This window comes from Fundulus heteroclitus, unplaced genomic scaffold, assembly GCF_011125445.2.
Source record: "Fundulus heteroclitus isolate FHET01 unplaced genomic scaffold, MU-UCD_Fhet_4.1 scaffold_53, whole genome shotgun sequence".
Lineage (NCBI taxonomy): Eukaryota > Metazoa > Chordata > Actinopteri > Cyprinodontiformes > Fundulidae > Fundulus > Fundulus heteroclitus.
Window position 1 is genome coordinate 832,775 of NW_023396956.1, and position 12,886 is coordinate 845,660.

Below are 12,886 nucleotides of genomic sequence, written 5' to 3' on the forward strand. Positions count from 1 at the left end.
AAGAATAAACAGTTAGGAGACTAGATACACGCAGAAATACAAGTTTAATCTGTTTTTAAAACACAAGTTTAATCTGTTTTTAATGGAATCTGAGGAAATGAGCACACACCACAACACCTGGTCCTCTGGGTCCTTTGGCGCCCTGTCGGAGAAAAAAGAGCGTCAGAATCACCAAAGGATGAGCAGCCATGTCTGCAGCAGAGCAGCAGCATCAAATCCATCGCTTTGGTGATCGTTTTTATTTCCCTTTAGTTCAGAGTTCTGCAACAATTACAGTCCTAACAGACAATCAGCCCATTACCGCTCATGTAGAGTCACTGTATTTATACTGGACGGTTTTAAAGGATGAAAAATAGCCTTTTGGCTAATTCTGGTGCATTTGCTGCAATGCTAATTAATATACAATAAATAAATAAATATAACCTTTGAAAAGAGACAATGGGTAAAGTTTAATAAATATAAACTATTGGAAATTTGTTGTAATTTTTAAAGAACCGACATTTTGTTTCTATTTCAAGTATTTAAACAAAGAAAAATATAAATCTTTTGCACAATATAGGAGTGATGCATTTTCTTCTATTTGATGGTGATATTTAAAGAAATTCATGTGGAAAAACATATTTTCCAAGCTGATAAAAAATATATATATAAAAACAAGAAAAATCTAAAAAATCTTACTGGTAATTTTAGTATCACTTGTGGTGGAAATTTATTGCATTTATTCCTTGACAAAATGAATAAATCTAGAGGTTTGGTTTAGATTGCTGCATGGAGCACTTCTCACCAGGCTGGTGCATAAAAGCAGAGAAAAAGATGCATTGATCTGATCAAAACGCTCCAAAGTCTGTGCATTGGACCAATTTTACCTTTATTATTATTATTATTATTATTCTCTCCTATCAGTGAGTTGTGTCAGCGCTGCTCTCCAGTTCAGGATTTTCCACCTTTATCTCTAGATTTTATGTCGTTTTGCCTAATCCAACCGCTTTATACAAGCAGGCAATCCCAGTAAAAGCATTTCATGTTTTACTTCCTTAAATCTTGTTTAAATGTAATAATAATGCAGTTTGTGACATAAAGCTGGTGTTTAACATGTTGAATATGTGTGTGTACTGTTTGTGGTAACGTATAAATATGGGATTAATGATTTCTTTTAAATACATAATTGTCAGTATTGCTGAATATTGCAATGCCAATGTTGATTAAGACTTTTCTCTCTCTTTCTGTCTTAGTTCTAACATCACAGCCTCTAAAAATATACATCAACTGTGTGCATCAAATTTAATTCCCTAAAACATATTACATCCAGTCCGTCTCCTGATATTGAGATATTGTAAAAAATGACATTGGGATGATTAATATTGCACACATTGGGCAGCCGTACAGAATGTGAATGACGTTTAGCGGTTTAAAAAGCTTACATCAGGTCCAGAATAACCAACTTCTCCCTTCTGTCCAGGTGCTCCAATATCCCCTGATACTCCCTGGAAAGAGTCGACATTGAAATCAGGATGCATGCAGGTGATTTAGTCTGAAGTACTGCTGCAAAGATGTGGCCATGCTACAGAGAAGATATTTGCCCTCATATAGATGTTCCATATTATAAAACATGACTCTGATGTGTATGAACTCACTCTTTGTCCTCGGTTTCCTCTGGGTCCAGGTCCACCTTTGGTGCCAGGGTCTCCAGCTGCTCCCTAAAACCACGAAAGACAAGCAGACGATGCAAACAATCAGCATCACCAGAGCTTTCACATGAAAACTTAACCTCAGGTTAGATACGTGTTGCTCTACCTTGGGTCCAGCGAATCCTGGGAAACCCTCATCACCCTTCAAAGAAGAGCACATGGTAGGCAATCATTGTGTTAATGTCTTCATGAAGCAGTGTGTAGCCCAATATTAAACATATCAAATAAATTTATACACAAATTGACCATTAGAGTGAATCAGAACCATCGTTGCTGAACTTTATCCAATAAGTTGGACCCTAAAGGATCACTTGCCTTTCTTCCTTTTTCTCCCTTTGGACCAGCTCCATCTCTGCCATCTTGACCCTAAACAGGACAGAAAGACTGTGACCAGAGAGAAATATCGCCATATTTGGTGACTTTTTCACTTTCAAGCAATTTCAGCTTTGCGTTAAAGGAGCATAGAGTAAGTTCCTGGATCTCTGCAGACGTCTGCCCCCTGTGGCGACAGGCTGGAATTACACCAGCGACTGCACAGGTGTTTAGTTTAGATGCGTAACGTCTTCTGAGGTCAGGAAGCTCTAAATACTGAAGTTAGTCGTGTTTTCTCACTAAAGCATTGATTACAGCGCAGACGCAACAAAGCAGCAGGTGAACGAGAGCGAGCAGCTCGTCACGGCCAGAGGAAACGACCTGAATCAGCCTCTCAGTAACTGACTATCCAGCCTGTAGAGGCAGCTGCAGGAAACAGAGGAAAACTCATCAGGGCGTGTATGGTAAAGAAAATAAATAATATTTAACTTTAAAACTGGCACTGTGGCACCTTAAACACATATGACTTAAATTTACCAGATGATAACAATATAAAAAGAAACCATACCTTTCATTTAATTTTAAATTAATAAAAAAATCCTTTATGTTTCATGTGAAATATAAGTTTGGCCAGGTTAGGGCGCCACATCTTTCCCGTTCAAAGCATGCATCAAAATCTCAGCTTCTCCCTGTTTTCCAGCAGCTTTCTGTCAGTTCCTGCAGTAGACTCATGTAAACTTATAGACCTTCATTAAAATATTCCTCTTGGTCGCAATATAAACATTTTACATAAACATTTCAGGATGAAGTACTTTGAAAAGATTAACGAGTTTAAGGGGGAAAAATATTAATCTGTATTTTTTATAGCTGTTTGTGGGAAGCTGATATTCTTTTGTCTTAAAATATGTTTGTTTCATTCTAACATTACAGAAAAAATGTGAATCATAACTGCTGCCAATGGCTGACCATAAAAGTTATTTTACTATCTATAGTGTAACTGTAGAGTAAAATGGAAATAAAATATATTACTGATATTTAAACAGTTAAATACACAAATGTAATTAGTTGATTTATTAAAAAGAAAAAACATATTTAAAGTGACCTTTTTTATTAAAATCTAATATTTTTCAGATGTTTCTAGGAAGTGGACATTTTTTTGGCCTTGGGACAAATGTGTTGTTTGAGGGTTAAGAGTTTACTTCTTGGTAACTGAGGAAAAACAGGAACAAGCAGTTTCACTAAATTCAGTTTTAAGCCTAGGGAAGATGACGGATTCGCTAAAACATTTAAAGCATTTGGAAAATTGGCTTTCAGTATGACTAAAAGTGTGTTATTCTTATTAAATATGTGAAGACGGGGGTTTAAAAGTGGATCTATGAAAAGGATTCTGTTCTCACAGGCTCTCCGTGGGGGCCGATGGGTCCAGGAACACCGGCAGCTCCTGGATCTCCTGGTTCTCCCTACAAACAGAGAACAAGGTGGAACAATGAGGGAAAGGCAGGAACAGTTTTGGGGGAAATAGTGAAAGCATTGAACCATAAGTGAACCCAGTTTGGGTTCTCAGGTGCGGTTCTCCAGGTTCGGTCGAGCTCATGTACCTGGAGCCCGTTCCTGTTTGCTCAGACAGACTCTCCATGTGTGTCCAATCAGGTGAGAGAGTCTATCTGATCAAAGAGCGTTTAGAAATGAAACTCGACGGCCATCAGATCCGGTCCGGTTCTCTACCTTGCGTCCCAGAGGTCCTCTTCTTCCCTTTTCTCCGGCTGGACCTGGGTTACCTCCGGGACCCTGAACAACGAGACATCATGACGTCAGATCTGGGATCAGATTGCTAGCTTAGACACAGAAGCTGGTTCCCTTACTCTTGGTCCAGGGTTCCCATCCTCCCCTTTGGGTCCTTGTGTACCAATCGGTCCAGCTGGACCCTTGAAAAGGACAGAGCAGGACTTATTTATCTTTCTGTCACGTTATCAACCAAAGCCTAACAAATAAAGTCCGTCACAGTTAAAAAAATCTCCTTGTTGGAATCCAATGAAAACAGTTTGTCAAGCAGCTGCAACTGCCAAGAAATGTAAGATTCCTCAGAGCCAGGAGATCTTTTGGCGCGTGCATCGCAGTTATTTATCTGCTCTAGAATCTAATGGGAATAAAGTGACAGAACTCACTCTGGAACCTGCGATACCAGGCTGTCCTCTCAGGCCTCGGTCTCCCGGCTTCCCTGGAAGTCCCTTCAGTGAAGCACCAAAACATTACGTCACTGTGAGAGTGGCGGTTACACACATACTGACACCTAACGCCACAGAAAGGGACTTACAGGTTGTCCTGGTTGGCCTCTTCTACCATCAAGTCCCTAAAAAAGGAGAAAATTCAGTTTTGATTTACAGGAAGTCTGGAAACATTCTTAGTGCTGAAAGTGTTGCTTACCGCTCTGCCAAGTTCTCCAGGACTTCCTTTGGATCCATCAACACCAGGATATCCCTGTCATGTGAAAACAGACAGCCCAGTCACAAAACGAAGCCAGTGGGTTTTATTCTCTGTCTACGGCAGAAAAAAGGACGGTACCGGCGGTCCGCTATCACCAGGGTCTCCCTTAGGTCCCGGGGTGCTGTTGTCTCGTCCCCTTGTTCCCTGATGGAAAGTGACACAATTACCTCAGTTTGAGCTGTGAAGACATGTAAGGCGCAGCTTGTTGGGTTGACATAACAAAGCACATGTTTTCAGGAGCCCTGGAAACTCAAGCTCACGCATTTATTGAGTAGAACTTGGCAGGAGGAAAGTCAGCTCTGCCCCCGTTCAGCAAACAGGCTTAAATCAGAGACAACCGGACTTTCTCTCTTTCTGAACACGTTTGGACACCTGTCCAGGTGTCTCTGTCAGTTCTGGTTCTTGCTCTGATCTACCTGCAGGTGGAGCGCTGCTGTTTCTAAGCACATGGAGGTCCATCCTCCTAGAACCACACTGCAAAAACAGAACTAAAAATAAGTAATATTTTCTCGAAATTAGTGCATTTGTCCTTGATTTGAGCAGGAAAATAAGATTATCTGCCAATGGAATGAGTATTTTGACCCCTAAAATAAGATAATTAGATATAATGCACTTGAAATAAGGTGATGGAGATGAGTTCTTCCAATTTTAAGTGCAAAAACTTATTCCATTGGCAGATTCTTTTATTTACCTGCTCAAATAAAGTATAAATACACTCATTTCAAGAAAAATTTACTTATATTTAGTTCAGTTTTTGCAGTGCAGTCCAGGTCAGAACCAGTGAGCCACCATCTCTGTCCTGGTGGTTAGAAGCTGCTGCTACAGTTTTGGACCAGGGACATCTAAAAGCTGCAGGACACCGGACCTCCAAGACCAGAACTGAGGATCCCTGCTCTGGACCTTTATCCAGGTGTCTCTGTCTCACCCAATGACATCCTGTCCTCTCTAGGGCTCTTTGCACTGATAACTGCCTCTTATTTTTCTTTGTCTCTCCTGTACAGAAAACTAAAAAAGTCATTATTACAGCGGTTCCTGTATTAATCTATCATCTTTATTCATCTACCTCATTGCATCTGCCAATGTTATTGTCTTTCTGCTGCTCTAGTGCTTTATTTTAGACGTTGGTTGTTGTCAGTTAATGTTGCAACAACTGTTCCACGCTGCTGTTGAATTTCTACCATGAGTGGTGAGAACTAAATCCTCAGAATGAATATGAACAGTTGATACATACAGGATCTCCTCTGATTCCTCTTTGTCCAGCATCGCCGGCTTTTCCTTTGGCTCCTTTTGGACCCTGATAACAGACACAGATACATTTGTTTCTTCCTGGATTTTTAAAAAAGCATCGTAAGATGATGCTAAATCAGCATAAAGCTGCTTACTCTAGCACCAGGGTTTCCTCTGTCTCCTGGAGGCCCAGCAATGCCACTTTGCCCCTGTTGATGTTAGAGACACCACCGTAGTTAAATCACAAGATAGAGAACTGAAAACATGACAAAAAAGAATTAATATATAATATTTGACAGACTTACTTCTTCTCCATTGATGCCATCAAGTCCGATTTCTCCTAATTCACCCTGAAAAAGTACTAGTTGTTCAGAAAATTGTAGATGTTACATGACATGAACATTATTACTTCACAAAAAATACACTCACCTTTTCTCCTGAGAACCCACGAGAGCCCTAAGAAGAACATATGTGGGTTTGAATTGTTTTATTGCTGTCCTTTAAATTAAAACATGTTCCTAAATAGCTATGAGGTGAAGAGCTAAAATAAAATCTTACCTTGACACCTCTCTGTCCAGGACATCCCTGAAAACCCTGAGTCCCATTAACACCAGGAGGACCTCTCTCTCCCTGTGATTACAGGAAATAAAAGCTGAGTGCAGAAACAGAAAGCAGAGTAAACGATCCAGCATGTCTGCACAGGGCATTAAGACTCACTGGTCCACCCTCGTCACCAGGATGTCCTGGGCTTCCTTGAAATCCTGGACTACCCTAAAGGACAGATCAGTGAAAACGTCAGTCTTCCCAATAGGACTTTAAAAATATTTGGTTAGGGTTAAATGTTACCTTAAGCCCTGGCATTCCAACCGCCCCTCTGTCTCCTCTGTTTCCAGTACATTTGCATGGAACTCCACAGCATTCCCTCTCTGCAATGTTGTCCTAAAGAGAGAATGAAAGTATTTGGCAGGCAGTTTCTCCAAAGGGTTGACCTCCATGAACGGTCTTGGTTAGCTTTTGTCTTTACCCACCAGTTCCTCCATAAGTTCGTAGTCCAGGTCCATGACGTTGAGTCTTAGGGGTCTTGTGTACCTAAAGCCACGACCAAATTCCAAGAGCAAAGCCTCCTCAAAACGTTGCACTCGCTCCAGCCCGACCAGAATGAAGCTCTTCACTCCTGTTTTAGAAGTAGAGAAAGATATTCTGATGACAAAAAGCTGAAACTGACCCTGCAGGGATCTAGCAGATACGTTTCACCCTTCATCCAAAAGGCTTTTAGGCTTTAAAGCTGCATGAGTGTGCTGTCATGCAATCTAAGTTCACATGCAGATTAGGCTCCTTTAACACTGGGGCTTGTTCATTTAACAGACGCTTAATCAAGTTCTTCTGCCTGTGTGGTCTTTGTACCTGACTGACGAAGTTCTTCAACTCGTCTTTTTACTTCAGCATATGGAGCATCAAGACCGTCGGTCAGATGAATGATAACCTTTAGGTTGAAAATGGAAACAACAGTCACTTTCTGATTTTCCAACTGTTCCACAAGCTGTTTTCAACTGTTTGGGAAACAAACCTTGATGGTGTCAGGCTGTCTGACTTGGAAGCGGTTCTTGTAGGCAGAGATGGTCTGAGCATTGAGAAGGAAGGGCCCCCGACTGCGCAGGGCTCTGAAGGCCTCAAATAGCTCGTCAGGGTTGTCCTTGAAGTCCAGCTGGACTGGCCCAGAGGCAGAGTCCAAGCCAAGCATACCTACTTGGATAGACGGGCTTTGCCCTGCAGAGCAACTGATCGGAACCATTTTGGAGATTCTTTGCAGGATCGCGTTCACCTTGGTCTGAAGGTTGGTTTGAGTGCTGAAGATGTCCCGGCCAGACACGTCAAAGCCAACTAACACCTCAACATTGCAGGCTGTAAGACAGCATTTAGATATTATTAAAAACATTTCAATTCTAATCTAAAATACACATTTTAGGTCTACTAGCTCAACGATACAGTGATATTATAACCTCTTACGTTTGGAATCGACACAAGGCTTGCCCTTCAGTTCGTCGTCCAGAGCCCCCAGGATTGATTCGTTGAGCTCTGATAGCTCCACGTAGGCCTGTGCTCGTGCCGTGGTGGAAGATTGACTCGCCAGGTTCTCCAGCTCGTCCTGAATGTCTCCCACTCCTATGGCAAAGACTTTCACTCCCCGGCTCTTCAGAGCCAGAGCTGCTGTCTTCCCATCGTCATCTGAGCGACCTCCCGTGATCAGCATGAGGAACTGAGGAATGCCTTCATCTATCCTGCTCCCTCTCTCCTTGGTAAAATGGACGTTTTGGACATAGCGGATGGCATCACCAGTCCTGACTGCACGTCCGCCTTTGTATTGTATCTTGCTAATAGCATCTACAACATCGTCCCTGTTGCTGTAGGTGTTGAGGTAAAAGGCATCGGTCACATCTGCAGCATACTGAGCAAGGGAAACTCGGAGGTTGTCTCTCTCCGTGAAGAACGAATCAATCAGATTCATGATGAATTCCCTGACTTCCTTGAAGTTTTCCTGGCCCACATTGATGGATCCATCCATTAAGAAGACTATATCGGCCTTTTTGGATTCAGGCTGATCATCCGCTAAAAGATGGAAAATGAATTTAAAGTTAAAAAAAATATGTCAGAACTGAAGAAGACAACAGGTAGAAGTTAAAACTAAACGGAAAATGCCTCTACGACTTTTGAATTTCTGCCTGGACTCCAAACCTAGAACCCCAGCAGAGATTTTTCATAATGTAACACTTGTGCTACAGTTGGGACAAGAACAAAGGTAAAATTAATGATGTTATGAGTTTCATTTTCCTCGGTACATGATATATGTTATGCTGTGGTTAGCATTGCTAGCTGACGCCTCCCTATCGAATACACGCAGAACTAGAAAGGCCACAAAAGGTAATAGATGTGCTCAGAAATTGCAATGTATCTAGATAACAAGTTATTTAATCAGCAAAACATAGTAAAGCTTTTCTTCTTTTGAAAAACAGAAGTTGTCATCTTTGGACCAGAGGCCTTAGAAAATAAACTTCTTAATCAATCACCTAATCTGGATGAAATTAAATCAGCCTCCGGTAATAAAGTGAAAAATATTGGTGTTATCCCATATTAAACATATTTCAAGGGTTTCAGCAAACAAGCTTAAATTGGAGGCAACCGGACATTTGCTCAGTTCTTTCTAAAAACGTTTTGACATCTATCCAGGACTCTGGCAGTTCTAGTGGCTCCCACTTGACCTCGTGCCTGATTCAAACGGGAGCTGCAGCAAGAGTTCTGATAAAAACTCTGAAAATCAACCAGAGGGATCATATTTCTCCTGTTTTAGCTTCCCTTCATTGGCTTCCTGTTAAATCAAGAATAGAATTTAAAATTCTCCTTCTAACGTATAAAGCCCTTAATAATCAAGCTCCATCATATATCAGAGCTCTGATTACCCCGTATGTTCCTAACAGAGCACTTCGCTCTCAGACTGCAGGTCTGCTGGTGGTTCCTAGAGTCTCTAAAAGTAGAATGGGAGGCAGATCCTTTAGCTATCAGGCTCCTCTCCTGTGGAACCAACTCCCAGTTTTGGTCCGTGAGGCAGACACCCCGTCTACTTTTAAGACTAATAATTCTACCTTCAAATTTTGCTTTGATCAAAGAATCACCCATTTACAGCAATTACAGCCTTGCAGACATTTGGCATTCAAGCTCTAAATTTGTTGAGGTAATCTGAAGAAATGTCACCCGATGCGTCCTGAAGTTCCTCCCACATATTGGGTTAGCTTGAGTGGCATTTCTTATGCACATTTCTTACCACATTGACAATGTCTGTCTAAATTAACAATGACTGTATTTACGATCAATTTAATGTTATTTTAATAAAAATATAAGGAGATTTCTAAGTGATCCTAAACTTATGAGTGGTAGTTTATCACACTTCCCCTTTACAATAAGGTCCATTTATTAAGTAAAAATGTTGATATCTATATGACTTACTTGGAGTAACATCTGGGGGTGAAGGGACTCCTGCAACCCCGCTCAGCCTTAAAATAACATTTTCTTTTACTCTCGGCAAGTCGGGGAATGTAGCTACTGTAAAAACATCTTCTTGGGATGTGGCAATTTCCCTTAGCTGAGCTCTGTCAGCGTTGCCAGTCCCAACACCGATGCAGTTCACCCGTTTGTTCTTTAGCAGAGGTCCAGAGAGAGTAACGGGTTGGGTGGATCGTCTCCCTGAAAGAACTACAAGATGCTGGGAGGCCTCCTGCAGACGCGCTCCGGCCGATGTTTTCAGCTCGTTATCTAAGACGTAATCAATGGCTTTGGCCAGTTCTGAGGAACGTCCACCTATCTGACGGAGGCGTTTGATAGCAGACACCACAGATTGCTTGTCGTAATGTGTCTTGAGTGAGAACTCTGTTTTGCTTCTGTCTGAATACTGGACAATAGCAACACGGACTTTATCAGGGTGCACAGTGAGCTTTTGGACAATACTGATGATAAAGTCTCGAATATGAGCGATTCCATTGGGACCTGTGCTGTCTGAGCCATCAATGAGGAAGATGATATCCTTTTTCCCGATATCCAGACCACCTGCAAAATAGAGACACAAATATAGCTATAGCAAAACAAAAATGTTTTCTAGCAGATATCCAGTAATTGACTCCACCATGTTACCGGAGTAGTTCTTAAAATCACATTTCTTACCTTCGTCCACCACTGGAACGTAACTCTGGATGATATCAGCGGTGGATATTGTTTTGACTGAATTAATGAGTTGCGGTTCCACTCTTGAAAGTTGTTGGAAGCTGTCAACGGTGTACACGAGCTCTGGCTTTAGGGAAATCTGTCGAAGTTCATCTCGATCTGCATTTCTTGAACCAATGGCAACAGGTGCAACCTGGTTTCTCTTCAGCTGGTCAGCTTGTGTTGACACATCATCTGAGGACTTGCCGCCGGTGACCAGAATGAGGAACTGAGGCACGCCGTCCTCCACCCGGCTTCCTGCAGATCTCTGGTAGATGTTCCTGGAAACCCACTCAAGGGCACGGCCCGTGTTGAGGCGACTTCCACCCATGCTCGCGAGTTTTGAGACAGCCTGTTGAACTTCGCCTTTAGTGGAGTACTCATTCAGAAGGAATTCTGGTTTTGGATCATCGCTGTACTGCACCACGGAAACTCTGACCCGGTCGAGTCCTACATCCAGCTGGTCCACAACTCTTCTTATCATTTGGCGAATGGATGGGAACTCGCTACGTGTTGCAGAAGAGCCATCGATGAGGAACACAACATCCCTCCTATCTTGTCCTACTGCTGGTGGTGGCGTGACTACTGTTAAAATAGAAGCACAGGATTATATTGTGATCAACGGTCACTTTCTTAGAGGTGGAAACAAAGCAGAAATGATAGGATACGTTAAAGCACAATTCTGTGCCAATCTTATGCAGATCATAAGGAATTGCCAACGCCTTTAAAACATTACAGAACAAAGAACTGAAGTGAAATCATTAGTGTTTACTATTGGTCAGTTTAGTTTATTGGAAAATTATGTTTTCTTTTGACTTTTTGACAGTTGGGAGGACTCAAGTTAAAGATCTATGTTTAAATGTACTGCCAACACTAAACAGCAGCTTTAAGCCAGACCATAAGTAGGAGTAGATGGAAATATATATTTTTGCAAATTATTATCTGTGCTCTTTTTAGACAACTGTTCAGTGAAATGGTTCCTATTGTTAAAAATCTTGAGCTGTTGTAACTGTGGATTAGCTTGCTGTTTCCAGATGAGAGAAAGGAAACACATCAGATTACAAAATGTCTTTGGCTCTGGAGGTTCTGGCAGAGATATTTTAAACTCTGAAGGTTCAAACTGGAAAGTCTTTCACACCTTTAGCTGCTTAGCTAGGCTACAAAAAAACCACTAAACCAAAGGTGGTTATCTTAAGATATAATTACTGTATAGGTTCTACCAACATAACAAATTCATAATGTAGAAGGTTGCTTTCATTTTAAGGGAACATCAAGGGTCAGTAAGCATGATCATTCTTTAGGTGGTTTAGCTCTAGATAACACTGAAAGTAGTCAGCTCAGGTGATTTGGGAATCTCGTGAGGAGACTTCCAGATCCTAGTAAACAGCTAAGTAGGCTGTAATTATACAACAACTTGATGACATCAAAAGCTGGATGACTTTAAATTTCCTGCACTTAAATTCTGACAAGACAGAAGTTGTAATCTTTGGACCAGAGTCCTCAAAAAATAAAGTTCTTAATCAATCACTTAATCTGGGTGGCATTAACTTGGCCTCTGGTAATAAAGTAAAAAATCTTGGTGTTATTTTTGACCAAGACATGTCATTTAAATCCCATATTAAACAGGTTTCCAGAGTTTCCTTTTTTCACCTCAGGAATATCGCCTAAATTAGAAACATTCTGTCCAGGAGTGATGCTGAAAAACTAGTCCATGCATTTGTTACTTCAAGGCTGGACTATTGTAATTCTTTACTATCAGGAAGTCCACAAAATGCAGTTCAAAGCCTTCAGCTGATCCAAAATGCTGCGGCAAGAGTTCTGATGAAAATCAACAAGAGGGATCATATTTCTCCTGTTTTAGCTTCCCTTCATTGGCTTCCTGTTAAATCAAGAATAGAATTTAAAATTCTCCTTCTAACGTATAAAGCCCTTAATAATCAAGCTCCATCATATATCAGAGCTCTGATTACCCCGTATGTTCCTAACAGAGCACTTCGCTCTCAGACTGCAGGTCTGCTGGTGGTTCCTAGAGTCTCTAAAAGTAGAATGGGAGGCAGATCCTTTAGCTATCAGGCTCCTCTCCTGTGGAACCAACTCCCAGTTTTGGTCCGTGAGGCAGACACCCCGTCTACTTTTAAGACTAATCTTAAAACTTTCCTTTGTGACAAAGCTTCTAGTCAGAGTGGCTCATGTTACCCTGAGCTACCTCTATAGTTATGCTGCTATAGGCTTAGGCTGCTGGAGGACATCAGGGTCTATTTCTCTCTCTCTGCTGAGTTCTCCTACTGCTCTCCAATCTGCATTGTTTGTTGTCATTTCAGCTTTTAACTTTTTGTTCTCTGTCATTTTTCTCTTCATAGAAGGTACACCTGGTCTGGCGTTCTGTTAGCTGTGACATCATCAGGGGAGGCAGATCATCCACTATT

At 41.4% G+C, this 12,886-nt stretch overlaps 1 protein-coding gene across 5 annotated transcripts in view; it reads right to left on the reverse strand.

Annotated features, from left to right (window-relative positions):
- Positions 1-12,886, reverse strand: part of col6a3 (collagen, type VI, alpha 3) — a 97,959-nt gene that overhangs the window by 30,734 nt on the left and 54,339 nt on the right. For all 5 annotated transcript variants that reach the window (XM_036132662.1, XM_036132663.1, XM_036132660.1 and 2 more), the window contains 25 exons: positions 10,422-11,045; positions 9,711-10,307; positions 7,719-8,318; positions 7,279-7,613; positions 7,116-7,194; positions 6,740-6,885; positions 6,558-6,650; positions 6,429-6,482; positions 6,270-6,341; positions 6,141-6,167; positions 6,017-6,061; positions 5,867-5,920; positions 5,716-5,778; positions 4,563-4,628; positions 4,425-4,478; positions 4,315-4,350; positions 4,166-4,228; positions 3,863-3,925; positions 3,726-3,788; positions 3,398-3,460; positions 2,004-2,054; positions 1,795-1,830; positions 1,635-1,697; positions 1,422-1,484; positions 110-142 (listed from right to left, as the gene is read on the reverse strand). In XM_036132662.1, coding sequence (XP_035988555.1) covers positions 110-142; positions 1,422-1,484; positions 1,635-1,697; positions 1,795-1,830; positions 2,004-2,054; positions 3,398-3,460; positions 3,726-3,788; positions 3,863-3,925; positions 4,166-4,228; positions 4,315-4,350; positions 4,425-4,478; positions 4,563-4,628; positions 5,716-5,778; positions 5,867-5,920; positions 6,017-6,061; positions 6,141-6,167; positions 6,270-6,341; positions 6,429-6,482; positions 6,558-6,650; positions 6,740-6,885; positions 7,116-7,194; positions 7,279-7,613; positions 7,719-8,318; positions 9,711-10,307; positions 10,422-11,045 — 3,443 coding nt within the window. The remainder of the gene's footprint in view (positions 1-109; positions 143-1,421; positions 1,485-1,634; positions 1,698-1,794; positions 1,831-2,003; positions 2,055-3,397; positions 3,461-3,725; positions 3,789-3,862; positions 3,926-4,165; positions 4,229-4,314; positions 4,351-4,424; positions 4,479-4,562; positions 4,629-5,715; positions 5,779-5,866; positions 5,921-6,016; positions 6,062-6,140; positions 6,168-6,269; positions 6,342-6,428; positions 6,483-6,557; positions 6,651-6,739; positions 6,886-7,115; positions 7,195-7,278; positions 7,614-7,718; positions 8,319-9,710; positions 10,308-10,421; positions 11,046-12,886) is intronic.